This window comes from Peromyscus californicus, unplaced genomic scaffold (genome assembly GCF_007827085.1).
Source record: "Peromyscus californicus insignis strain IS unplaced genomic scaffold, ASM782708v3 Scaffold_9__1_contigs__length_137607984, whole genome shotgun sequence".
Classification (NCBI taxonomy): Eukaryota; Metazoa; Chordata; class Mammalia; order Rodentia; family Cricetidae; genus Peromyscus; species Peromyscus californicus.
In genome coordinates this window covers 90,944,214-90,969,548 of record NW_026294617.1, presented here as the reverse complement: position 1 = coordinate 90,969,548, position 25,335 = coordinate 90,944,214, and the positions used below count along the sequence as shown (strand labels likewise).

The 25,335-nt window shown below is 36.6% G+C and overlaps 1 protein-coding gene across 3 annotated transcripts; it reads left to right on the top strand.

Moving 5' to 3' along the window:
* Positions 1-4,998: 4,998 nt before the first annotated feature.
* Positions 4,999-13,031, top strand: LOC128105740 (pancreatic alpha-amylase). 3 transcript variants are annotated; one of them, XM_052731042.1, is made up of 10 exons: positions 4,999-5,187; positions 5,520-5,666; positions 6,404-6,592; positions 7,304-7,534; positions 8,652-8,785; positions 9,455-9,577; positions 9,670-9,769; positions 11,113-11,231; positions 11,342-11,467; positions 12,842-13,031. In XM_052731042.1, the coding sequence occupies exons 1-10, from the start codon at positions 5,020-5,022 to the stop codon at positions 13,029-13,031; spliced, it is 1,527 nt and encodes a 508-aa protein (XP_052587002.1). In that variant the 5' UTR covers positions 4,999-5,019. The 3 variants fall into 3 exon arrangements, with proteins under 3 accessions (XP_052587002.1, XP_052587000.1, XP_052587001.1); XM_052731040.1 differs by having other exon boundaries at positions 5,020-5,187; positions 7,304-7,369; XM_052731041.1 differs by lacking the exon at positions 7,304-7,534 and having other exon boundaries at positions 5,020-5,187.
* The last annotated feature ends 12,304 nt before the right edge of the window (positions 13,032-25,335 follow it).

Here is a 25,335-nt window from a genome sequence, read left to right as displayed (position 1 = left end):
GGGAGTGGCACTTTTAGCAGGTGTGGCTTTGTTGGAGTAGATATGGCCTTATTGGAGGAAGTGTGGAACCATGGGGGTGGGTGTTGAGATTTCCTATGTTTAGGATGTTGCCCATCATCTCACTTGACATCCTGTTGCATGTAAGATTTAGGACTCTCAGGTATTTTTCCACTGGCATGCCTGCCTGCCTGCAACCATGCTCCCCACCATAATAATGGACCGAGCCTCTGAAACTGTAAGCGCAACCCCTCAATTAAGTGTTTTCCTTATAAGAGTTGCTGTGGTCATGGTATCTCTTCACAGAAATAGAAACAACCCTAACTAAAATACAAGTTGGTAGCAGGGCCTCAGTTATTGTTGTGATAGGCCTGACCAAGTTTTTGTTTGGAGCAATATGAACTTTGGGAGTCTGGGTTAGGAAAGAAGTGGAATGTTTTAAGTGCTGCTTAATGGGCCATACTAGTAGGAGCATGGAAGACAGTGGTGCTGAGTGTGATTTGATGAACTGTGTGCATCAAGAGGTTCAGAGAAGAATGTTAGTATATGGGCTAGAGACTGGTTTTGTAATATTTTGGTGAAGAAAGTGGCTGCTTTTCGTCCATAACCAAAGAGTCTGCCTGAGGCTAACATGAAGCAGGTTGAATTAATTCCCCTGGTAGAGGAAATCTCAAAAGAACTCAGTAGAGATTCTGCTGTGTGGATAGTAGTGGTAGCTTCAATGAAGTTTTATAATGAAAAGGAGCAAGTTGAGCAGGGTAAATTACAAAATGTAGATTTTGAGGAGAATAAGAGAACCAGAATGTTGAGCCGAGCTAAATTTTGTGTTTAAGAACTGATTATTATATTATATGAATGGAGTATTGGAAGTAGTAAATGCTGGGCAAGAACCCAACCAGCTAGGTTTCCAACTTGTGAGAAGGAACTAAAGAAAAACTTAGAGTCAGGTGCTGTGGGCTGCCCGTTTAATCCCAGCACTGGGAAGCATAGGCTGGGAAATGTCTGAGTTTGAGGCCAGCCAGATCTACAAAGCAAGTATCAGGCTATGAAAGACAGAAAGCTGGTGAGGATGTAATTGCATGAGAGAGGCATGTTCCAGCCCAGTAAGCAGCAGAATTTGGCAGCTTTGGCCATGTGGTTCTGACTTCAAAGTTAAGAACAGAACAAAATCATTATGAAATAATGCCACTGAGGCCAGACATGTATCAGGGGTGTCCATCCCTGAATGGAGGCCTAGTAGAGAGGCCTTTGCATGAAGTTGTGAATTTGAAGCCTGGATTCTTGGTTCCCAAGATGTTGGAGCTGCCAGAGTCATATGGGACCTGCTGAGGAGAGCTGTTAATGGGGAGTAGAACTAGCCCAAGAGAAAAAAGTTTATTGCAGTCAACACAGCTGAAGGGAGCTGAAAATCTGAAGAACATTTCAACATCAGACATGAAGGTGTAGAGTATAGTGTTTGCCCAGGTGATTTTCAGTCTTGCTTTGTTTCAAGATTTCCTCACTCCTCCGTTCTCTATGTTTTGGAATGATAATATATCTTGTGTCATTATATGTTATAAGTATGTGATCTGTTTTTTTTTCTAATTTTGAGTTTTCAGGGGATTTCAGTTAAAAGATTATGTGAATCTCAAAAGAGACTTTGAAGTTTGGACTTTGAAACAATGTTGAGACTGTTATAGACTATGGGGACTTTTGAAGTTGAACTTAATGAATTTTGCATTATGATATTGTTACAAGCTTATGGGGGCCAGGGAGTAGAATGTAGTTGTTTGAATGTAATTGGCCCCTACAATCTCATAGGGAGTGACACTTTTAGCAGGTGTGAATTGTTGGACTGGATATGGCCTTTTTGGAGGATGTGTGCCACTGTGGGTAGTGGTGCTTCAGGATTCCTATGCTCATGATACCGCCCAGTGTCTCAGTTGACTTTTTGTTGCCTGCAAGATGTAGCACTCTCAGCTTTTTCTCCAGTACCACATCTGCCTGCCTAACTCCATGCTCCCAAGCTTGATAATGGAATGAACCTCTGAAACTCTAATCAAGTCCCCTAAATTAAATGCTGTTTTTTAATAAGAGTTGTTATGGTCATGGTGTTTCCTCACAGAAATAGAAGGAACCCAAACTAAGACATTCCCCATTTCTCCTATTTGTTCTTGCTCTTCTCCTATATTTGTAACCCTTTTACTACTGTGACAAATACCCACAGAGAAGCAGCTGTACAGATGAATAGATTATTTCAACTTTGATTTCCATTGGATGATACCCATCACTATGGGCAGTGTGTGGCAACAGAAGCTGAAAGCTGCTAGTCCCATTCCATCCACAGTCATAAAAGAAGGGAAATACTAAGTCAGCAAAGTTAATTAAGTCTCAATATCTGCCATCAACTCTGACTCCTTTTATCATGGCTCCACCTAAAAGGCTCAACTTTACAAATATTACAATCAGGTAGAAACCAAGCATTTAAACAAACATACCACGGGTGAACACTGTTCCTTTTTCTTTAGAGACATCATCATTCTGCCTGTGACTCCCATTATATGGTGGCCTTTTCATGAAGCAAAAGTACTTTCTTTTCAGCTTCCAAGTCCCCATAATTGTTAATAATCACAACGGAATACAAAAGTATAAGGTTTCTTCTGATAGCCAAAACAGTCTTAATTGTTAGAGAAACTAATACAAAAAGTGACAGGCTTCCAATGTGCAATGCTACAAGTAACCATTTATATAGGGCATAGGAAGGAATGATGTAAGGTTAAAAACTAGCAGGGTGAAGACCAAACCGAAAGCTCCCTTTAGGATGATAATAGAGTCAGATGGACTGCAAGGTACATGGGGCCCTACTCCTCCAGTTTCCCTTTCTGGAGTGGACAGTTGCACCATTGGCCTGGCTGTGTAGCTTTTTTCAGATGATATCTCCTAGGTCAGACAAATCCAGCATCAGAGGGAATCTGTGCTTGGTGTTAACATTTACAACTCCATGCTGAAGCTTCTTTGGGCCTTCTCAAGGCCCTCTCAGGGATTCTAACTTTGTCCCACATTGCAGGGAATCTGACATTCTTTAAAATGCTGGAGGGAGGCTCAAAGGTGTCCTCAATCTTTTCTCTTCTGTGCTTGCATGGTCAGAATATATGCATAAATCTTTCAACTGGTGTTTCAACCCAGGGTTTGAGCCTGCATCCTCTGGAACAGAACTGTAACATTTTCTGTGAGCTGATATTGGAAAATGCATCCTGGGACAGTTGCTTTGCAGGAACAGGGAACTGTTTCAGTAGCATTCTTACTTTTTCCATTTACAGGAAATTCATTCACTGGTTTGGAGTCTATAATGGTTATGGTATTGCCTTCATGCCAAACCTCTCCTCTCGGTTTAGAGCTGATGGTTTGTCTTTAACAGTTAGAGCTGGTTTCTCAGCAAGTGCTTTGTCTTCAACTTTAAGCTAGCTTGAGCCCTTTTCCTCCCCCAAAAGGGAAATTTTTCTATCTTTCTCTTCTACTTGCTCTTTACCAGTTTCCATAGAAATAAGAAAGGTAAGAGGTGGCACTTCCAGAGTCTGAATGCTACACTGCCCGGAAATTTCCTTTGACATAAATATTAACATTTCTAACTTTTAAATACAGCCTATACCACTTTCTCCAAAAAGTATATTTAGGTTCTTAGGCAGAATACAAAGGAGCAACCTCATTGTCATCTTCATTTTAGAGTTTGTGTACCCTCTTAATAAACCCTATAAGCCTGGCTATCTGCAATGATTTTTCCTATAGATTTCTATACTAAAACTGAAATCTAGAATTTATTTTGCACTAACAGCCCATTTCTATCAAATTATCAGTACATCCAGAGTTCACTAGCTACTTCTTGCTCTTGGCTACCATATTGGAAAGCACACTTTCAGCATTCACAGAGAAAATGTGGTACAATGAAGAGGAGACTGATTTTAATTAGACGTAGATAGCATCAGATATTGCCTTGTTTTGTACTACATGAGGTCTAGTTTTGCTTTCAATTCAAACTAAAGTCATGTCTTTAGTGAAACATTCCCTACATATCTAGTCTGAAAGACCACAATGTTGAACTTACGCTCTTTTTTTCACAATTTCACTAATTATAATGTTCATCAGAAATTACTTCATTTATTATTAAAGTTATAGCTATGTGCATTTTTCTCCTTCCGTTAGAGGAATTTGTAGAATAGCAACCTGCCATGTACATTGCTATGTCTTAGGGTCCTAAGTACTTGAAAAAATGAGAACACTCACTTAACACTTGTTAAGAGTTGGGGTAGTTTCTTCTTATTTGTACTACCACATTCTTTCATAGATTTACTAGTATGGAGAAGGATGAAGGATGTTAAGTTTATATTTTGTATTGTAGCGGGTATAAAGATATTTGCCTAAGGGCAAAAGCTAGCAACTTCATATGCAATGCATATCCAGTCAATCGTAGAGAAGATGTGTAGTTCTCAAATCCAAATGTATTTACATAATGCCTTTTTTATTTATTTGCATACAAAGGCTTGCTATGTAACCAAGGATTGTCATACTCAGAATCTTTTTTTTTCATCCTCCTGTTTTTTGGATTGCAGGTAAATTCTACAATGTTTAATTTTCTGAAAGTAATACAAATATTTAAATAATTAACATTTGAGTAAGAGAAGCAAAAAGAACTCAATATATTATTCTGTTTCAAGTTGGAATGGAAATAATAAAATTATAGCTGTACTTGCCTCAATTATAGTTTCCTTGTCTTAGTAGAATACATCAGAAATAAGATGTACTCCAACAATACTAGTAATAAGATACACTAATCAAATAATGCATGTCCTGAAATGGCTTTCAGTGTATTTTCCATGAGAGTTTCTGAAGCACCTTCACCTGTTCACATCTTCATGACAAATCTTTTAGATTATGGATAAAAAGCTTATTCTGTAAATATGTATTGATAAACATTGACTTTGTAAAGTGTACCTTTTGCAGCATATAAATAGGCACTAGAAAGAACACTGACAACTTCGAAGCAAAATGAAGTTCTTTCTGCTCATTTCCCTCATTGGGTTCTGCTGGGCTCAATATGACCCACAAACTCAGTATGGGCGGACTGCTATTGTCCACCTGTTTGAGTGGCGCTGGGTTGATATTGCCAAGGAATGTGAGCGATACTTAGCTCCTAAGGGATTTGGAGGGGTGCAGGTAAGATTTAATCACAATATAAATGCAGAGTTTACTGTCCTCACATAAAACAGTATTTTAATCAAGACTAGTGAGTCTGGAGACAACTTCATTTCACACCTAACTTTTCCTGTGGAAGGAAGAAGTTGGGTGGGTATAGCTTCTTTATACTTTGTTGTAGGATGTAAGTTGGACCTCTGCAATGTCTTTCCATATATTCCAGCAGCTGGTAACCTAGGGAAATGCATGTGCATGGGTTGAGAAGTAATGTCAGATCACTGATAGGTTTCTACAAGATTTACTATGTAAAGTTAGCTGTAATCTGGTACTAATTATAATTGTTCTATTTGTAGGTCTCTCCACCCAATGAAAATATTGTAGTTTATAACCCATCAAGGCCTTGGTGGGAAAGATACCAACCAATTAGCTACAAAATATGCACAAGGTCTGGAAATGAAGATGAATTCAGAGACATGGTAACGAGGTGCAACAACGTTGGTGTAAGTGTTGTCACATTGTCTTTAAAATTAACATTTCTCTTTCTTTTTGGTTCTTTTTGTTTGAATAGGTTTTTAATTTCTAAAATTTTACTTATATTTTTATCTATTATTGAAAATGTACTTGTGTCTTATTGCCACCTTTTAAGTCCTTGAATATAAACCTGTTGAATTTAAAAGAAAAGTATTCATAAAGCAAACTGTTCACTTTTAAAATTAATAGCTACAAACACTACTTAACATATCTCTGTTAGGTGTTGGGGCAGATGGGAGGATAAAGTCATCTTATATGATTCCTCTTTTCCACACAATTCTTGGGTTTTCTTCCCCGTCATTGTTTTTAATGGTAAATATCTTTCTCCTATAATGAAGAGACATCATTCTACCTTCTGGCCTACAGACATAGTAGATATTGTAAGCTAGGTTCTTCTCAAGATCCTGCAAAATTTCAAACATGACACTGTCTTTTTATACTGTGTTTTACTTCCTCAAAAACTCATCTTTTTTGTAGTTATGATAGTTTCTGTTTATCTCCACTTAAATTTCTGTATTTTTTCAGATTTTAGGACTATTGTTGATTTTATTTCACATTAGTTCCCTTTCCCACTTGACTTGCTTTTCTAAAATGAATCTATAAAGCATCAGAAGATGTAGTTTGGAGATTTGCTAGCAGGCTATGAGTTTTCCATTGAAACTTTAGATTCCAGAGTCTAGCTGAACTATGTGCTTTTCTTCTCCAGGTCCGTATTTATGTGGATGCTGTTATTAATCACATGTGTGGCGCAGGCGGTGGTGCAGGAACAAGCAGTACCTGTGGAAGTTACTACAATGCTAACAACAGGGAGTTTCCATCAGTCCCATACTCTGCTTGGGATTTTAACGATGGTAAATGTAACGGAGAAATTTATAACTACAATGATGCTAATCAGGTAATGAGAGAAATGTTGATCATAATAAAGAAGCACTAGGTATCTAGGTATGCACAAGGCATTTATTTATGACCATTGGACAAATCCTTCAGTTTCCATAGGAAAACAGGTTACTAAGACAGAATGCTTGAAAAATAGAAATAAAAAAATTGCCCTGGATTTTTGTTGCATTATTTTTTAGGGATACACCAAAATCAATGATAAAATGGAGACATGCTCTTTAGTGACTTTGTATGAAAAATCTAAAAGCATTTTTAATCAATTATTAAATATTATCATGTTGAAAATTATTAGAAATAAAAATCAATATTGTATTTTCAGATTTGTAGCAGTGCACTTACTTAATGTGGAAGTTCCTGATTGGATTCTGAGAACTACATAAGAGAGAGAGAAAGAGAGAGAGAGAAAAAGAAAGAGAAAGAGAGAGAGAGAAAAAGAAAGAGAGAGAGAGAGAGAGAGAGAGAGAGAGAGAGAGAGAGAGGAGTGAGAACTAGCCATCTAAAATTCTCACCAATATTTTCTGATATTTTCTATATGTATAACAGAAAGTATTTTAAATACTGTGTCCAAATTAAAACACCAGTACTTCCCATGTTCTAAGTAAAGGCACTAGGAAAATATCCACTTGTAAATGAGTGAGTGACTGAATGATAAAATGATTCTTAGACCAGACATGATTTTTCATAAATCAATCACTTTTTGCATCAATAGGTCAGAAATTGTCGTCTGTCTGGCCTTCTGGATCTTGCACTTGAGAAAGATTATGTTCGTACCACAGTGGCTAATTATATGAACCGTCTCATTGACATGGGTGTAGCAGGTTTCAGACTTGATGCTGCTAAGCACATGTGGCCTGCAGACATAAAAGCAGTTTTGGATAAGCTGCATAACCTCAATACACAGTGGTTCTCTCAAGGAAGCAGACCTTTCATTTTTCAAGAGGTAAAACAATAAACATGTTCTTTTTAAAGCTTTGATACTATATATTAATTACAATGCTTCTTTGTTCCTTTTTCCCTCAAAACTCTTCCATATACTCCTTCATACACTACTTCAAATTTATGTTCTCTTCTTCTGACTTATTGTTATTGCACACACACACACACAAACACTATCTGTCTGTCTGTGTATCTATCATCTATCTATCTTTCTATCTATCTGTCTCTATCTATCTATCTATCTATCTATCTATTAATCTATCTATGCACATATATTCTTATATATAACTTGCGTAGTCCATATATTGCTACCTATATATTAATATGTTGGAACTGTTCAACCAGTTAGTGTGATCTTTCCTCAGGGAAGTCTGCCTTTCCCATTTTCTGATTTCCTCAGTTGTCTCTAGTTCTTTCTATAGTTCTCTGTGTAGTGTTGAGGCCTTGAGGGCTTTTCTTTAAATGTCATCATTGTGTAAACATGATAGTAGATAGGCGATTTAACTAAGCATACAATTCATAATGTGGGTTAATAGTCACTCACAGAGTGTAGAATGTGAGTGTTTAATAATAGGATTGCTGCTATTCAGAGGTAGCACACTTAATTCTTTACCCACATGGTTATGAGTTAGTGCAAACTTCATTAATTCATTCTCTAAATCCCCAGACACCATTATAAGAGAGCAACCATAATTGTTGTTGCCTTATTCAGATATTTTTGAGTTTAGAATCCTCTCATGTTATCAGGTTTAGAACTGTTTGGACAAATTGATGAAGCTCTGTGTTCAACAATACTGCCATTTGAAATGTCCTGGGGATAATGCCTTTTATCTCTGTTGCCTTGGAAACAATAATGAATTTATAAGCACTCATTTTGGTAACTTGACAGCAAGTGTTTTCCCTTCATTCAGCCATTCTGGAGGATAAGAAGTGACCCTGTCATTTGGTTTCTTTCAACAGTGTGACAGACAGTTTATGAAGAAATCAGAATCTTGGTAAACAAAACTCATTAGGAACATTTCAAAAAACAAAATATGCTAAGAATTTCTCATGACAATATATTTAAATAATATGATTTAAATTCATATTAAAAATTACAGCTGACCCAATGTATTTACTAGGTCATTGATCTGGGTGGTGAGGCAATTAAAGGTAGTGAGTACTTTGGAAATGGCCGTGTGACAGAATTCAAGTATGGAGCAAAACTTGGCACAGTCATCCGCAAGTGGGATGGAGAGAAGATGTCCTATTTAAAGTAAATATACACCATTTCTTCATTTCATCTATCATAGATCTCTTGCCATTTGACATCAATAAGATGTATCTTCAACTATTCTCATTTAAACAAGTGTGAAGCTGTTGATTATCAGGGTTACTGTTTCTAAACCACAACTAAGTATACTTTCCATTAGCGATGTCAATCATCACATAATCCTGGAAATCCAAAATTAGTTAATGATTTGTCTGTTTGTGATAAATCCATTAGATTCCAGGAATGTTTACCTATGGTCTATTAAAGTTAGATTATTATTACAAGAATAATTATATTGATAAATTATACTTATAATGTGGTGAAGTATAAAATTTACATGTTATATCAAATAATTAATTGGAAACTGAATTTTTGTATTATGGCAGCACAGTTGATTTCCATTCTATATAATGTAAAATGGATGGTTTATTTCTCAAGTCATTAAATTACAATACAATGAAAAATTTAAAGAAAATGTTTTAAGACCAACAATATTATATTGTAAGACTAAAAGAGGATGTATATTATCATAGAAAATGATAATATATATATGTGCATATTTACATGTAAGATAAACTCTTATGGAATTGTCATTTATTTAGATTAATGAAGGTGCCATATGGAAAGTTACTCTAAGCTTTGTGAAGTAATAATATGCTCTTTTAATTTTAGGAACTGGGGAGAAGGTTGGGGTTTCGTGCCTTCTGACAGAGCCCTTGTCTTTGTGGACAACCATGATAATCAGCGAGGACATGGTGCTGGAGGAGCATCCATCCTGACATTCTGGGATGCCAGGTGCGAAAACATTCTTTGCTGTTGTGTAACCTGTCATTAATGACAGTTTTATATTATATACTTCTGCTTTAATACCCTTTTGAAACTTTCAGAATGTATAAAATGGCTGTTGGATTTATGTTGGCTCATCCTTATGGATTCACACGAGTAATGTCAAGTTACCGTTGGACAAGAAACTTCCAGAATGGACAAGTAAGTCTTGGAGTTGTTAAAAGCACATTATAATCTGGAAAAGAAAATAGTTCTGTTTTAATTTCACATCAAGTTATAGCATATGATACTTACTATTGTTTGTTCCCTAAATTTTTGTAAAGTAAAGACATTGAAAATGTATTTGATAGTAAAAGCAATAGTTTAAATAAGAGAAAAATACAGATTGAAAACAGGTAGCCCTAATAAAGTTCTGACCCATAAAGTCAACATGGGATCATACCTGTTAACACTGAATAGAATATCAAATTCTCTATTCAAATCAGCATATCAAATACTTTTAATTTTTTTTCCTGTGGAATAAGAAGATAGCTGATTTGTATTTAATTAAGGAATATAATAGATTGGAATTTATGAGAATTACAGACCAGTGATTTGCTAGGGAATCTAAAAAAATTTTGTTTATAAACAATGTATTTATAAACAATATATTATAAACAATATATGTTGTTGGTTTGGTGCACAAGTTTAAACAGTTTCAAAATTAACCTAAGTAAGACCTTAGGATATCTGAAAGATTATTTGAAGTTTTCTGTTTCAATGCAAAAATCCAGAATCACAGAGAAACATCAAATATAAAATAGAAATGTTTCTTCTTTAGAAGTTTGACAATTTTTTTTCTATTTTCTTTTCAAAATGAGTTTCTATCTGTTTTTATTTAAACTTGTTCTGTTCCTGAAGAGCTTTCCTGCTTAGAATGAGCCTTTTCCTTTTTCAGAAATGTATTAATCTTTAAGCCATCGTCAAATGTTCATTTAATATTTGTTAAGTTTAATAAGGAAAGTTAGGCTATTCTATAAGCACATTTTACCAGAAATTAATAAGAAATCAACTAATATTAACTTAGAAATTGTTATATTAAAAGCACTTTCATAGATGCTTTTTAATTTCTATAATAGCCAAGAACTATGTCCTGATTTGTGGATAAACTGAGGCATATTCATGTTATGTAGAGGATGAAGTTTTTTTCAGGTAGTTACTAGAGCCTGGTCTCTATTGCTAGTGTTCCTGGCTCTAATTTTGTTAGTGTTAGGTGACATTGAGAGCCTTTAGTGCTATTGAGCAGCTACTACATTGATAGATAAAGAGTTGTTTAAAATTTGTTACTGGAGTTTTGAATTGAGTAGTAGAGAACCTGAATTTTCATGGACATTAAGGACTCCGTGAAGGTCTGTAGCCTTCACTGTAACTCAGTGATGGGCTTATATTGAAATTATACTCTGCAGACAAAGAAGTAGAGTAAGAGTGTTGGTTTGCATTTGCTGTAGTGGAAAAAAACTGGCAGATATAAGCATTCAAATGACCTGATTCTTTCAATAATTAAGGATGTGAATGACTGGATTGGACCACCTAATAACAACGGAGTAACCAAAGAAGTGACCATTAATCCAGACACCACTTGTGGCAATGACTGGGTCTGTGAACATCGATGGCGTCAAATAAGGTTGGGAGTGTCCCCTACAGAGCTTGTCTAATAAGAAAGCTGGTTAACTCTATGTTTTAAACTGTTGAAGTTTAAGGGTACCAGTGTTTCACATGATATTGTGCTTCTAGGAACATGGTTGCCTTCAGAAACGTCGTCAATGGTCAGCCTTTCTCAAACTGGTGGGATAATGGCAGCAACCAAGTGGCTTTTGGCAGAGGGAACAGAGGATTCATTGTCTTTAACAATGACGACTGGTAAGTGGATATCAATTAAAGTAGGATTGTATACTGTTATACTCTTAGACCCTTTTTTCTTTCCCTTTTCATTTATATTTTCCATATGTGAAAAAGCTTTTAGATAATGAATTTATGCCACAAAAATTTTCAAGGTACAGAAGAAAAAATGATATTTGCTTACATATTTTCCTTCCTTTTAATAAAACTTTGGTTTTGAGATCTTTTACCACAGCTTACAATGGTAGTAGCATACATTCGTATTTGCAAGCTCATTTGTCACATTTCACAAAGCATATAAATAGTAAATATGTCTTAATGTCATTAAACAATGTACCTTATTCGTACTCGAGTACTTTCCCACTACCTTTGAATATCACTTATTTTTATCCATTGTACTTATATACAGCCTTCAATGTTCTATCTGTTTGTCTTAAATATTTAGAAAAAATGCATATGCTTGCATCTGTTCAATGAGCATCTTCAAGAAGCTGCTTAGTTTTGCCTTTAAACTTTTATTATTATTCTTTCACGGTAGTTCTTCCATCTTAGTCTTATTTTATGGTTTCCTCATCTGTAGATCTCTAGCTCAGATACCAGTGTAGAGGCAAATGTCTTTAATGCCACCACTTTGCAGGCAGAGGCACCCATACTGCTGTGAGTTTGAGGCAAGCTTGGTCTGCATAGTGAGTTCCAGGAAAGTCAAGGTTGTGTAGAGAGAACCTGATCTCAAAAAAACAAACAAATAACTCCTGCTCATAAATAGCTTTGAGAGCCAGTGAACTGTCTTAGCACAAAATTAGCTTCCTATCAGGTTAACAATATTTTCCATAAATTGTATTTAATTAATTGGAAACAAAATAATTAAATTACATATTTTTTGAAAGAACACATGACTGGTTGTTTAAGAACATCAGAATTACCTTATACAGACAGTTTCCTCCACTACAAATGTGTATTTATCCATAGAAATGCTAGTTAATGTTTAATTCTAGAAAAAAATCCTTTGTGGCTTCATGTAATCTATTAACTTTTGAAAAAAGTGATCTTACAAACATTTTTTAAAGTCATAAGTTTAAATCCAGCAGAGCTTGGACTTGAAAAAATGATGGTCCTCACAGAAGGCTTTTACTACTGTCCTCCACAGGGTTCTTTAGTTTTCTGTGTCTGGGAGCAGTCACCACAGCCCATGAAACTAACAGACGTCCATAATAATGCCTTTGGTGTGGAGATTTCTCTTGTTTCCCCACTCCCAGTCTTGGTATTTGATTTTCTTACTGAGGCTCTGAGTCCTTAGTGTTCTATAGCACATAGTTGAGACATTGTTTTATACACAACGAATCTTCCTGCACTTCCCTGGGTTGAATTTAAATTAAATACTACTTTTTTTTCCAGGTCATTGTCAACAACTTTACAGACTGGTCTTCCTGCTGGCACATACTGTGATGTCATTTCTGGAGACAAAATTGATGGCAATTGCACTGGAATTAAAGTCACTGTTGGCAGTGATGGCAATGCTCACTTTTCTATTAGTAACTCTGCTGAAGATCCATTTATTGCAATCCATGCTGAATCAAAATTGTAAGAATCAAATTAAATATATATAGAGAGCTTCAATTGAGTGTTTCTTTTTCATATATTCCTTATGATTTTTGAAATTTTCTCTTCTTTACTATCAAGTGTGTATATGTGATGTATGTTATCTGAGCAATGGAATGTATGTAGGATGTTTGAACAACTCTGTGTAATGGCCTTGCCTCTCTCCCTTTGCCCATGAGCTGTGGGATGACACTAAAGTCTTCAGGCTTTTCAGGAAAGCACCTTTACCTATGAGTAATGTTGCAACCTCATGATTACATCAGTTTTTAGAGTTTCTTTCCTTTTATTAAAAGCCATTAACAGTCAACTTAAGTAGGCAGAAGTCATGAAACTCACATACTCACATATAATCATTAGAGAACAACATCCAAAGTTTACTATGTATTAGCAGGAAATCCATTTTTTTTCAAGAAAATTCTCAGAACTCTGAATTACATTGTGACAAATTTATTGCTTTACCACTAATGTAATTTCTACCACGTACTTCTAGATATTGCATGAAAAATAATTTTTAATAAAAATTCACTCACAATCTAATCACTTCTTCGACATGCCTTTGACCACTTGGAAATGCATCATTGTTCAGATTTATCTAGTTACCACATTATTCAAATTTCTCTTATAGCTATTTCAAGAAAAAAATTAGTTTTTCTAATTCCACAGTATACACACACAGACACACACAATATATTTTGATTTTACATCAAAATTCTCTAATACTAACTTATCACTTTCTACATTCCATTTATCCCATTCAATTTAAAGCAACCCTATCCAGTCCACACATGTTCAAGTCTTTTTGTTGACACTTGGCACTTAAGTACAATGCCTTCAGAAATGAGAATGGAAGGTTATTTAATTGATAAAAACAAATTTCTAGTGGTTATACCACTGAAGATAATGATGTTACATAACCCAGCAAAGAGTAACAGTTAATAAGCCATTCATGAAGTCTTGGGACCTTTCAACTATTTACTGATCTGAAGTGGAATGTTGATGTACCTAGTGTTCTATGGAACTTATTCAGGTAAACACTGATATTGTGGGGTCATGGGTGCAATGGTTACATTCTGAACAGAGGAGTAGTTGTCACAGTACAACTTTCTATTCTCTAGCTCTTAAATCTTCACTTTCTTGATCTTCTACTTTGCCTGGAAATGGTTACAGAGAATTTCCTTTTAGGGATGAGTACTCATTAGTTACTAATGTTTACAGTTGGATCAATTTCAATTATGACTCTCAGCATTAGCTGTCACCAACTGCAAACACAAGCTTCAGTGACCAAAGCTGAGTAAAACATAGCAGTCAACCTTCAATTTCCCACTCATCAAGTCCTTTTCATGCTTCTCATGTATTTTTTGAGAGACAGTGTTCTACTGGAGAGTGGTAGGCTTTCTGAGGCAACACTTATAAAGAAAACTGGCTCTCCTAGAAGCTATTATTTGCCAATTCTCCTTTGGTTGTATATGTAAGAAGCATTTAGAAGGCAATAGGACACTATGACTGTTCGAAAAATAAGAGTAGTACATTGTCACCTAGTTCCTTTACTGAAATAACTATGAATGTATAGCCATGATCAAAAGTCCTGCTATGAATCATGTGGCAAATCCAGTCACAAAAATATTAGTTACCTGTGTAGAAGTTATGCCATATTGTACCAGATGGTGTTAATGTTTCTTTTTAGTTAAACTATAAATACAGAACCTTCCCCATTCCCATTCCTCTTACTGTCTCTCTCCCTTGGATTCCTCTTGAACTCCAAATGTCTTTTTTCTTAATTTTTTTGTATATTTTGTAATTATTTGTAAATATATTTTGTAATTATGTATATCTATATATATATATTTAAATATATATTTTTATAATATATATACTTATATGCATAAGTACAACCCACTTTAATTTCATAATCCTACTTGTATGTTTATGAATTCAGGAGTAACCATTTGGGGTTTTATCACCAGTTGGACTGCTGATCTGTGAGAAAGGTTATTTCTCCTGCTCTCATACTTCCTTCATTTTCTATTTCTTTGTTAGGGTGAGTCACTCTTGAGCTTTTTCCTTTCCAACTTGACTTATCAGTATTGTACTTGTTTGTGTGTTGTTTGGCAGTCATTTTGTTGTTACATCATGGTTGCAGCTTTCTTTTCAGTTCTAAGAAACAACCCTAGAGTGGACTTTCTAGGTCTTTGCCTCTAGCAATCTCTCCCCTCCCTCTTCCATGATGTTCTCGGTCTTAAATGAAAGAGTTAGGTTGTAGATATATCAGCTGGGGCTCTATACTGCACAATCACATGTGCTCTGTTTTTTGGTGAGTGCACTTTCCTGGAATGGTTTTTCTATCACAAAGAGAAACATATTTGATGAGAGATAAAGGTTACATTGATCTCTGGACATAAGGACAAATATTTAGAATGCAGTCAGAAATTTTATTAGTTTAATAAACTGGTGATAATTGGTTTTTCTCTAAGAGCCTTGACCATACTACACCTGCATTAATGGGTAGGATTCCTGTATCAGGCACAATTTCCCTTCAGTTGAGCAGCCATTAATTCTAATTAGAGAGTTTCTGTGCACCAGGCACACTTTGCTTTACACTTTGGTACTGCAGCTCACAGTATTTAAAGCAAGTTAAGATTCTTGGTGACTTTGGTCCCTCTTACCCCACAGTCTGCAGAGCACATTCCAGCATCAAGTATTGTAGTCAGCAGACAAGATGTTTCAAACTCAATTCTTGTTTTATTTCTTTGTGAACTATATAAAAATCATGCTTTTTTTTCAGGAACATCTTGCTAGCTAACATTCATAGATAAACAAGACCAACTGAACTAGTTTGTGGCCCTTTGAATTTTTTTTGGATATCGGTAACCAAGTGATTATATGGGATTAAGTTATGCTTGGTACTCAGCTTTGTTTACTATTATGATGCATTTTTTTGTGGTTGTATTATCAAATTAAGCAGAGTAGTTCTCTTCAAACTCTGTTTATTTGTTGTTTTTAAAATTAAACAGCTAACAAAGTAGTGAATTTTCATATGACTTTTTCACCCATATGTAGTTTGGTTAATTTTCCTCAACCACATTTAATTCACCATCTGCTGATACTCGGCCCACTCTTTCTACCTTATTACTCTTCCTTACTTTTATATCACATATATTTTACCTACACCCCATAGGCCCCATTTTCTGTGTCTTTTTAATGCCCCCTCTCTAGCTCTTTTATCTTTTTATAGACTCCATTGAAAACAAGATTCTCATAATGAGAGATTTGTCTATAAAAGACTAGAATACCTCACTCCATATTACATTTTCTAGTTCTATGAATCTCAGAGATATTCTTCCAAATTTATTTTTCTTTTATAGTTGAATGTGATTCCATTGTACATTTGTAGCAAACTCTCATAATTCCTTTCTCAGTTGGTGGATATCTAGTATTGATTCTATTTCCTAGGTATTTAGAATAAAGTAAAATGGAATTTGGTTGTTCAAATGTTTTTCTTTAGTAGCATATGGAGTCTGTTAGGTTATGTCTTAAAGTATTAGAGGTAAGACATGTGGTGGTTCAGATTTTTTGTTTGGAGAAACCTACACACTGATTCCCACAGTGATTGTTCCTGTTTAGTTCCTCCCAGGGGTGATGAACTTATGGGTTCTCCTCTCCTCATATCCAGTACAGCATTTGTTGTCATTTGTTTTCTTGGTTATAGCCATTCTGACAGTGGTGAGATAGAACATAAGGTACTTATAATTTGTATTCTCTTATAGTTATAGGTATTGAACACTTTTAATATGTATTTATTTACTATTTTATTTCTTATTTTCACAACACGATATTTATCTCCATGTCTCATTTTACCCAATAAATGTTTAAATATAAATATATTTGTAATTATTTTCCCCATTTCTTCTTCTTCCTCAAATCTCTACTCTGATCCATCTCTTCAGTTGCTGCATTTCTACCCCTCGCAAAATTTGAACCATTTTCTATTATTACTATCATGGTCATCGTCATCATCATCATCATCATCATCATATTAACAATGGGCTTGCAAGATTTGAATTGTATTTTATCTAAAAGCTTCCTTTCTGAGGTATAATTTATGTAGAATCTGAAGATGCTATGCATACTGACAAGTGATAAAAAAAACCCAAAAGTCCTCCTCAGCCTTTATGCCCATTAAACACAACAATGCAACAATTCCAAGACTTACAGTGTAATAGTGTCACTCATATCTTGGCTGTAACAACTACATAACTGAACTTGAGGCCCACTCTACAGGAGGAAAATCATATCTTGTTCTGGAATCCTAGCCAAGCTCCCAGGGGTAGTGAGGCTATGAATATCAGAGAACATACCACTACCATTCTACAAGACCAGCATAATTCCAAAATGCTTATAAATATTTATCCTTATACACACAGATATGTGTAGATCTCACATCCCATAAAAGAAGCTTCTCTTTTTAATAGACATGCTGTTGTGGAAAATCTCAACTGGCCAAACTACAGAGATCAACTGGTTGATATGTGCAGCTCCACTTGATAGATTTACAACACTAGTTCTGTACCCTAGGCTCAGGGAAGATCACAGAAGAAGATGCAGACAGATTTTAAGAGCCAGAGGACCAGAATATCTGATATGAGACTGTGTGATGTAGCATGAATCTTAGAGAATCTTATTAATAAAATCAAACCCAGGGCCAGTTATTAGGGTGAAATGCTGGATGGTCAGAGAGACAGAACAAGCCACAGCTAACCTCACCTGGCCAACTTCTTAGCTGATCTTGTTTCCTCAGACTGGAAGCCTCTGTGTCCTCATATTGGAATGGCTCTCAGCTGAACTGCTGCTCGAAAGCCTGAAGCTTAACCAGCTAAAAGCTTACCCAGGCCAAATGCTTAACTAGCCAAATGCCTCTAGTTCCTGATCTTCACGCCTTATATATCTTTCTGTTTTTGCCATCACTCCCTGGGATTAAAGGCTCACTTTCTGTGATTAAAGGCATGTGTCACCATGCCTGGCCGGTTCCAATGTGGCCTTGAACTCACAGAGATACAGAGGGATTTCTACCTCTGGAGTGCTAGGATTAAAGGTGTGAGTGCCACCATTTTCTAGCCTTTGTATCTAGTGGCTGTTCTGTCTCTGACCCCAGATAAGTTTATTAGGGTGTACAATATTTCAGGGAACACAATACCACCACAGTGTCTCCTAGAAATGACATCCTAGAAGCTTCATTTGTGATACCTCAATCATATAACTGCCAAATTGAAACTGTGACTAGACATGCTAAAGAAGGAGGGGCAAATATCGCAGGGTCTGCACCCCCATACAAACTGCGAGAAGACACTAAAGACGGCTGAGAGGAGGAGAATTAGTTTTTCTCGTGGATCATCCCATTTTTCTTGTCTGATACCAAGGGGTCAGTCCTGACATAATATACATACAAGCCACATTAAATGCATTCACCAAGCTGTATTTATGGATTTATATATCCATAGCCTATTGTTGAAAAAATATTTATTGTTTGGTGCTGAGCTTGTTAGTACACTCTTGTAATTCCATCATTTGGGAGCAGATGCAGAGGCAGCAGATATCTATCTGTGCTTTTGTTTATAGCCTATTATACATTCCAAGTTCCAGCTCAGCCATGGATACACAGTGTAGCAGGAATCTTAAAAGGTCATATTAATTAAATCAAACCTGAGGCCAGGTATTGGGGTGAATGCTGGAAGATCAGAGAAGCAGAACAAGCCACAGCTACCTCACCTCGCCAGATCCTCAGCTGATCCTGTTTCCTCAGACTGGAAGCCTCTGAGTCCTCATCCAGAATGGTTATCAGCTGAACTGTGCTGCTCAAAAGCCTAAAAGCTTAACCAGCCAAATGCTTAGCCAGCCGAATGTGGTATTGTATTTCCCCAAGTATTGTGCATGCTAATAAACTTATCTGGGGTCAGAGATAGAGCAGCCATAATATTAAACATAAAGGATAGGCAGTGGTAGCACATGCCTTTAATCCTAGCATTCCAGAGGCAGAAATCCATGTGTTCAAGGATACAGCCAGGCTTGGTGACTCATCGCGCCTTTAATCCCAGGGAGTGGTGGTAGAAAGCAGAAAGGTATATAAAGCGTGAGGATCAGAAACTAGAAGCATTTGGACTGGTTAAGCATTTGGCTGGTTAAGCTTTTAGGTTTTGAGCATCACAGTTCAGCTGAGACCCATTCTGGATGAGGACTCAGAAGCCTCCAGTCTGAGGAAACAAGACCAGCTGAGGATCCAGCGAGGTGAGGTAGCTGTGGCTTGTTCTGCTTCTCTGATTTTCCAGTTCACCCCAATAACTGGCTCAGGTTTGATTTTTTTAATGAGAACTTTTAAGATTCATGCTACAGCCAAATGCTTCTAGTTTCTGGTCTTCACACCTTATATATCTTTCCTTTCTACCATCACTCCCTGGGATTAAAGGCTCGCTTTCTGGAATTAAAGCCGTATGTCACCATGCTTGACTGTATCATTGAACAGATGGATCTCTGCCTCTGGAATGCTAGGATTAAAGGCATGTGCTACCACTGCCTATCCTCTATTTTTAATATTGTGGCTGTTATGTTCTCTGACCCCAGATAAGTTTATTAGGGTGCACAATATTTTGGGGAACACAATATCACCACAACACAGTAAGACCATACCGCAAGAAATCAATAAAATAAAATATGGTATTTTTATGTCTATCATTTATATTTTGGATTTCAATCTTTTGTCAGATGTGTAGAAGGTGAAGATTTCTCACATTCTCTCTCTGTTTTCTCTTTATACAGTTGAGTATTTTTGGCTTTACAGATCCTTTTTAGTACAATGAGGTTCCATTTGCCCATGGTTGGCCTTACTACTGTCCAACAGAAATACCATTCAAAATGTCCACAGCTGGTCATATAGCAGACATATTTTTAGTGCTTTGAGAATTTCCCGCCATGGTTCGCATAGTGGCTGCACCAGTTTGCAGTCCCACCAGCAAAGGCTGAGTATCTCTTTTCCCTGTGTGCCCTCAGCACTGCTTTTGTCTATCCCCTGATCTTTGCATTTATTCCCGTGTAGGATGGCATTGATCTAATATGAATTTTACTAATTGTTACAGATAATGACCACTTGTCCTTATACCCATAGCTAAATATAGTCTTCTCCTTTCATCAGGGAAACTTGTCTTTGCCACAAGAAAACCACAAGCAACCTAAGTGCAGAGTTGTGCAGCCTACTCCTGGTGGACAAAAATGTTCATATTTATGTCAATACCTTGAAATTTTATTACTGGTTCTTCTGCTAGCCCTTTAACACTTAAAATGTCATATGCAGGTTTTTGTTCTGTATGAAGTTGACTTTCGTACAGAATGAGAGATATGTACCTTTTGTGTTCTTCTACATGTAGATATCTGGTTTTCCTGGTACCATTCATTAAAAAGCTGTCTTTTCTCCCTGGTTTGTTTTGACTACTTTGTCCAAGGTCAGTGTGTATGGTTCATTTAGGAATTAACATTCCACACTCTCTTATTCTCAGCAGTCTACCGTTTGTGAGTCTATGTGTCAAGTGCCATCTAACGCAAATATTAACTTCTCTGATGAGGGTTGATAAATGTTTAAAACTGTTAATAAAATGATAAGTCACTAGGAGTTCATCTAATACTTTCTCCAATTAGTAAGATAATAATAGTATGTTATCCCTAGAGACTGTGATTCTTTAAACAAGTTCTTGGCCCAGTAATGGTGCCAGGTGGGGTTTTTATGTTGTAGAATGCGACTTAAATTCAATCAGAATGTGATTGGTTATTCACAATATCTTGTTCCACTATGTAGTATCATGAGAAGGTTGTTATTATTTATTTTTGAATGTCACAGCTGGGTATGTTTGATAATTCCTTTTCTCCTCTGCTAACACGAAAAACTCCTTTGAACACCGATAAACCTAGCTCATGGGTATGACATCCATTCAAATACCAGCTTTATTTTTCCATCTTTTTTTACTTAGGTAGGTGTACTCCAAGAATACCTTCTGAACATCAATTTCTGGAGCATGAACAAGAGCAGTGGAAGGAACCTATAATGGGTGGTGTTTATGACATTCATGGACACACAGCTCCAAAAGAAATAACCTAGTACTGGCAGAGGGTCTTTTATAATTTAGCCTGTAATGTACAATAGGGGAAATATTACCTGGTTATAATGTAGCCACATTTTTTTCTCCTTTAAGGTTATTTAAATATATGGATTTTTGCCTGCTTCCAAGTCTATGTACAATGAGCATGCCTGATAATTGAGGAGATTAGAAGAGGGTGTCAGACACTCTAGGACTGGAATTATAGATGGTTGTGAGCCACTATTTTGATGCTGGGAATCAAATATTTAGTCTCTGGGAGAGAAATCAGTGCTATTAAGTGCTAAGTCCTTTCACCAGGCTTCCATTTCCCATTTTTTATAGTTCTGAGCATATTACCTCCTCTTCTTTTTAGGGGAGACATCCTTATCAACTTGAAGATCTTCCTCATGCCTTGAGGGTTGTGAGACACATAAAGAAGCCAAAGGTCTCTTTATGAGGCTCTGAGATTTTTTTTAGTGTTTACATATTTTATTAAGAAATTTTTTTCATTCATTTTACACACCAATCAAAGATCCCACTCTACCCCCTCCCATCCTGCATCATTCCCCCCAAACCCACTCCCCACTCTCCCCCACAAAGTCAAGGCCTCTCACGGGGAGGCACATCCAGCAGAGGTAAGTCCAAGCCCTTCCCCCTGCCTCAAAGCTGCACAAGGTGTCCCATCATAGACAGTGGGCTCCAAAAAGCCCACTCATGCACCAAGGGTGGATTCAGATTCTACCACCAGGAGGTTCACCAAGTAGATCAAGTTGCACAATTGTCTTGCCATACAGAGGTCCACAGCTATTGATCCAACTTTTGTAAGTTCCCACTAGTTTAGTTTGTTTGTCTCTGCAGGATCCCCCATCATGATCCTGATATACATGCTTATAGAATCCCTCTTCTCTCTCTTTGACTGGACTCCTGGAGCTCTGCCTGGTGTTTGGCTGTGGATTTCTGCATCTGCTTCCATCAGTTGTGGGAGAAAGGCTCTATGATGACAGTTAGGGTATGTTTTACTAACTCTTCATGGTCAGCGTGACCAAGAAAAATCCTCACGCCAAAGCCACTGTTGTTATTACTCAATTTCTGGCATGGTTCAATGTTTATATGTTAAATCTTTATAGAATTTGTTCATATGTCTAATTCTGGCATTCTTTTGTCCTTTGGTCACATGACATCACAGTGGCTCTGAATAAGCTAACTTTTCTAAGAAAGGGAGTTCCTGACACCTCATTCTTTTATCATCTTTCTACACCATTCTTTGTTCATCAATATAAATCCCTGCATAGGGCAGAGGTAACTTCAGCTATCTGACTTTGTTGCTGTATATGCCATGCAATTGCAGGATGAGGCTTGTAATCTAATCTGTGGCCAACTCCTTTAGCCCACAGAAACTTGTCAAACTTTTTAAGTTTACTTTATTTTGATTATCTTATTCCTGAGTAAGTACAGGGACAGATGTTTCAAGAATATCTCAGAGCCTCATAAAGAGACCTTTGGCTTCTTTATGTGCATCACAACCTCAAAGGCATAAGGAAGACATTCAGTTGATAAGGATAGCTCCCCTAAAAGCTGGAGGGGTAGGATGCTCAGGACTATGCAAAATTGGAAATGGAGGCCCGGAGAAAGAACTTAGTATTTAATAGCACTGATCTTTCCCAAAGGCTGAATATTTGATTCCTAGCAACGAAATGGTGGCTCACAATCATCTCTAATTCCAGTCCTAGAGTATCTGATACCCTCTTCTAATCTCCTCAGTTGTCAGGCATACTCATTGTACATAGACTTGGATGCAGACAAAAATCCATATATTTAAATTGAGAACACAGCTTTTAAAGACACAAGTAATTTTATAAACCAGCTTAATTATTTAGATATAGACATCTAAGAAAAATAAAGACTACAATTCTTATGATCTAGCTTCTCAAATACCAAGAAATTTACCTAGGTAGGAGGGAGTACCATTAGCCATTGCCTGTCTTTATTCTGAGCACAGAGAAGCAGAAAGAAGCCTACCCTCTATGGATAACTAAAAAACACGGAATTCACTGTGATAATTTTTGTAAGCACAAAGTCTCTTGGAGAGACAAAAATTGAAACTATTTGGATTACCTGTCTTTAGTAGAGTCTAAGGTTGAATGAGAAAATAAATGACAAGAAATATATGCTTGGATATATATTTCTTTTAATAATATCTCACAGTCATTGATAAAAACAAATTTGTTATTAAAAGGAAGTCTCAAAGGTAATTGTTGAGGCAGTTAAAGCATGCGTGTGTAAAACCAGTATGACTTTGAGAGAAATCTTAAAAGAGGAAGGTTAAAGTGAGAGATTGGGACAATGCAGGGAAGAAAGGAAGTAATGAATGAAAGAAAAATGTGTGAATACGTGCAGCACAGCTGTGGGTATGATGATTTCTTATCACTGTTTGTTCTCCTGGAGCACACAAAACATTTCTGAGAAAAAGGGAACAGTTGGACATTGCACATTGCTACCTGGGATGGAAGAATGCCAAAGTTTTACAATGAGGGTGAGAACACAGCAAGAGTTCACGTCAGGAGCACTGGAGACAGTAACAAAGATAATAATACAGCGATGATAATAATGTTCTTCCTTACTTTTGTTTGTTGTGTTTTTGAGACAGGGTTTCTCTGTGTAGCTTTGGAACCTAGCCTGGAACTAGCTCTGTAGACCAGGCTGGCCTTGAACTCACAGAGATCTGCCTACCTCTGCCTCCTCAGTGCTGGGATTAAGGGTGTGCACCACCACTGCCCAGCCAATAATGTTTTATCAAATAAATACATTGATATTTCAGGGAACACACCAGGATAACTGCATTATTTGCAGTAACTTGTTTGATTATGATAATGACCGGGGAAGTATAATTTACTTTTCTAGTTCATATTAATAGATAGCTTACAATCACCAAGGTTACTTTAGGGCATAAGCTAGACTGAGAGGAACTTTCCAGAGTCCTGTCTGTGGAAAAGCTCAGAGTTTCAAAGTACAGCTTGCCTTCCATTTAAGCCTTGCTCTGAAGTTTTAGATTTTAGCATTTGGAGCAGCAGGTGGGAGGTTCAAATGATACCTTCATTCTCCATCTTTCCTCAACACTTGACATTTGACACAGCATCTCTTTTGTACTTCTTTCCTAGCTTGGTTCTAACGCTCTTCCTCACCCAGTTCCACAAGCAAATTTTCAGCTGACTTTGCTTTGAAAACGATGCCTTTTGAAGGAAGAATTTCTCTATATTGAAATCAAATCCTTTCCTCTCATTCCTATTCATTCATCTTCAGTTACATATATACTTAGACTTTGCCCAGGTCATGTCTCTACACCCAACTTTGTTTCTTCATCATCTGTCAAGATGCAGATCCAGGTTTGGTGGTGTGGTAATCTGGAATGTTTTCATTGACCTGAGCACAGTAAATAGTAAAAGAGGGCATTTATTCTCTTCAGAGGTTCTGGAAATTCAACAGCTGAAAGATTGTTGTTGTTTGCTTGTTTTTGCATATCTGAAAATTACTATTTTCATTGAAAACATTGAATATTCTGTTTCTTTCTTTATGTCTAATTTAGAAAATTAATTTTAAAAGCTTTAATAAAAAGTTCGTAAATGACTATTGCATTTCTATCATTTCCATACTCTTCTCCCTGGTTAAATCCTATGCTGTTCCCCTTAATCTGTCTTGTGTTAATGACCTCTTCTCTAACTATAACTGCTACATAAAAGTACTATAGCATTGTTCCTCTTTCTGATGTACATGTGTCTAGAGTTGGCCACTTAGAAGGAGAACCAATAGGGAAACTTGTACCTGAAGAAATAGTGATTGTCATCTCAGCAGCCACTGACTGCCTGTAGCTCTTCTTTGAGCACTTGGTACCTTTGATGTTCCCCTGTCTGTGTTGTTGTGTTAATTGGTGGGGTCATGATGAAGGTCTTGTTTTCACATCCATATCGTTTACATTTCCTGGGTATAGATGTCAGCCTATTAACCACGACAACGACGGGCCAGACAACATATCATGATGGGGCAATGATATATTGCTTCAATGATGATCGTTGCTTTTATACCTTGGAGGTTCTAACAGCTAAAGTGATGCAAGGCCTCTTCAATAGGTGGGAATTAATGCTTGGTATTATAAATATAGGCAACTATGGAATCCTG